At 61.2% G+C, this 2,298-nt stretch overlaps 1 protein-coding gene across 1 annotated transcript in view; it reads right to left on the reverse strand.

Moving 5' to 3' along the window:
- Positions 1 to 9: 9 nt before the first annotated feature.
- Positions 10 to 2,298, reverse strand: part of LOC103774598 (tyrosine-protein kinase Mer-like) — a gene marked incomplete at both ends in the record, with an annotated part of 5,010 nt that continues 2,721 nt past the window's right edge. Inside the window, 2 exons of the mRNA XM_008942009.1 lie at positions 10 to 471; positions 1,790 to 1,926. Coding sequence (XP_008940257.1) covers positions 10 to 471; positions 1,790 to 1,926 — 599 coding nt within the window. The remainder of the gene's footprint in view (positions 472 to 1,789; positions 1,927 to 2,298) is intronic.

The raw sequence follows: 2,298 nt of genomic DNA on the forward strand, positions 1-2,298 counted from the left end.
CCCGGGGGCTCCGGCAGGAGCGAGGCGCCGACGGGCAAAGTGCTGGCCCGGGTCCAGGCCGAGCCTGAGGGCAGCAGTGGGACGTAGGCCTCCTCCTGCTCCTCCTCCTGCTCCTCCTCCTGCTGCTGCTGCTGCCCCGAGGGGCCGCCCAGCTGCTCCTCCAGGATGTACCTGTTCCCCCAGGGCTGGTCGTGGTGGATGTCCACGGCCACCAGTGCCGCCTCCGCGCCGGGGGAGCCGGGCTCGGCCTCGGCCCCATCCCCGGGCTCCAGGTCAGAGTCTGCTTGGGGGAATCCTGAATCCTGGGTGGAGTCCGGGCTTTCCTCGGGCAGGCTGGTGTTGATGTAGATGACGTCTCCAGAGCCTGGTCCCGGGAGGTTTTCCAGAAGCTTCTCCAGCTGGGCCTTGAGCTGGGAGAAGGTCGGGCGGGTGGCGGGGTCGGCTCTCCAGCAGGCAGACATTATTTCATACCTGGGTGTCAGGAGAGGACCAGGGTTATCGTGGAGGATAGGATTATAAAAATCATAAAATGATAGAATCAGTCTGGTTCTGAACCCAGGACTCAAGGGACAGGCTCCCCAGGGCCCCGTTCAAGGGGAAGATCCCTGCCCTGACCCCTGTAGAAAACTCAGGAAGGACACTCAGGAGAGCTCAGAGCTGCTCAGAAATACAAAGTTTTGAGGTTTCCACATTTTCCCTTTGCAGATTGATGGAGTGCAGGCACTGCTGGGCCCCGAGTCACTACGGGGTGTTCTGTGGGGTGGAAAAGAGCACTGCAAGCCAAGAGCTCCTGGCCTAAGAAGCGAAGGCTCCGAGGTGACCTTATTGTGGCCTTCCAGGATCTTAGGGGGGCTACAAGAAAGCTGGGGAGGGACTTTTTAGGTTATTGAGTAACAACAGGACTGGGGGGAATGGGGCAAAGCTGGCAGTGGGCAGATTCAGGCTGGATATAAGGAAGAAGTTCTTCCCCATGAGAGTGGTGAGACCCTGGAATGGGTTGCCCAGGGAGGGGGTTGAGGCCCCATCCCTGGGGGTCTTTAAGGCCAGGCTGGAGGAGGCTCTGGGCAGCCTGATCTAGTGGGAGGTGTCCCTGCTCATGGCAGAGGGGTTGGAACTGGGGGATCCTTGTGGTCCCTTCCAACCCTGACAGATTCTGATCTGTTTTAGCAGAGGACTTTAGAGCCCTGATGGCTCAAGGGTTGGACTTGATGATCTTGGAGGTCCCTTCCAACCTCAAGGATTCTATGACTATAAACAAATAACACACTAAAAATGGGATTCCTCCAGCACGGACTGCAGAGGGCACTGCTCCCATCCTGACAGGCCCCGTGAGGTGACCTCAGCACTTCCCACTGCCCAGCCCTGCCAGCGAATTGCTTCCCCCCAGGGCATTTGTTGGGACTTCAGCTGCAGGCTGCAGGCTCCCTGCCTGTCGGGGGAAGAAGAGGTTAAATCCTTCCCCGTTTTCTTTCAACCCAGTGTTTAAGAATGGTTGTTTCTGGGGGCTGTGGGAGAAACAGAGGGGGTGAGGCACAAGGAGACCCCCTCCCTGGTCTCAGTCTTGCATCGTGCTCCACTTGGAGAGGAGGTTTGCAGCAGGTGGGAGCACGGGGAGGGCAGAATGGTGTCTAGTGAGGCCGTTTTGGAGGCTTCCCACCAGGGCCCCAGCAGCTCTGGTGCCTCACAGGAGCACCGGGAGCCACGCGAGCGCCTGGGCCAAGGGCGAGCAGGGCAGGGGGCCACCCCTGGGTCCCCCCTGGGCCCCCAGGGCCAGGGCCCCACGACTCACAGCTCATCCCCACAGTCCTCGGGCTTCTTCAGGCGCTGCCCCCGGGAGAGGAACTCGTAGATCTCGTGGTTCTGCACCCCTGGGTAGGGCGTCATCCCCCGCGTGGAGATCTCCCACATGGTGACGCCGAAGGCCCACTGCGAGGACAAAGGCAGAGCCAGGCTGAAAGGGCAGAGCCAGGCTGAAAGGGCACTGCCAGGCTGAAAGGGCACTGCCAGGAGGACTGAATGACTCTTTTCATGAGGAAAGGTCACTGCCCGCCGTCCCCTGGGCCCCCGCACCGTGCCGAGGGTTGTCGCCCCGCTCCTGCCCTCCCCAAAATGGGGAATTGCAGGGGCAGAGCGGGGGCCACGACAAGCCCCTGAGACACTCCAGGCTGGGGGAAGGGTCTGGAAACTGGGGGTTGGTCAACAGCCAGCTGGAGATGAGCCAGGGTGTGCCCAGGTGGCCAAGGAGGCCACCAGCAGCCTGGCTTGGGTCAGCACCGGTTTGGCCAGCAGGCATAGGGC

This window comes from Merops nubicus, unplaced genomic scaffold (genome assembly GCF_000691845.1).
Source record: "Merops nubicus isolate BGI_N331 unplaced genomic scaffold, ASM69184v1 scaffold37806, whole genome shotgun sequence".
NCBI lineage: Eukaryota > Metazoa > Chordata > Aves > Coraciiformes > Meropidae > Merops > Merops nubicus.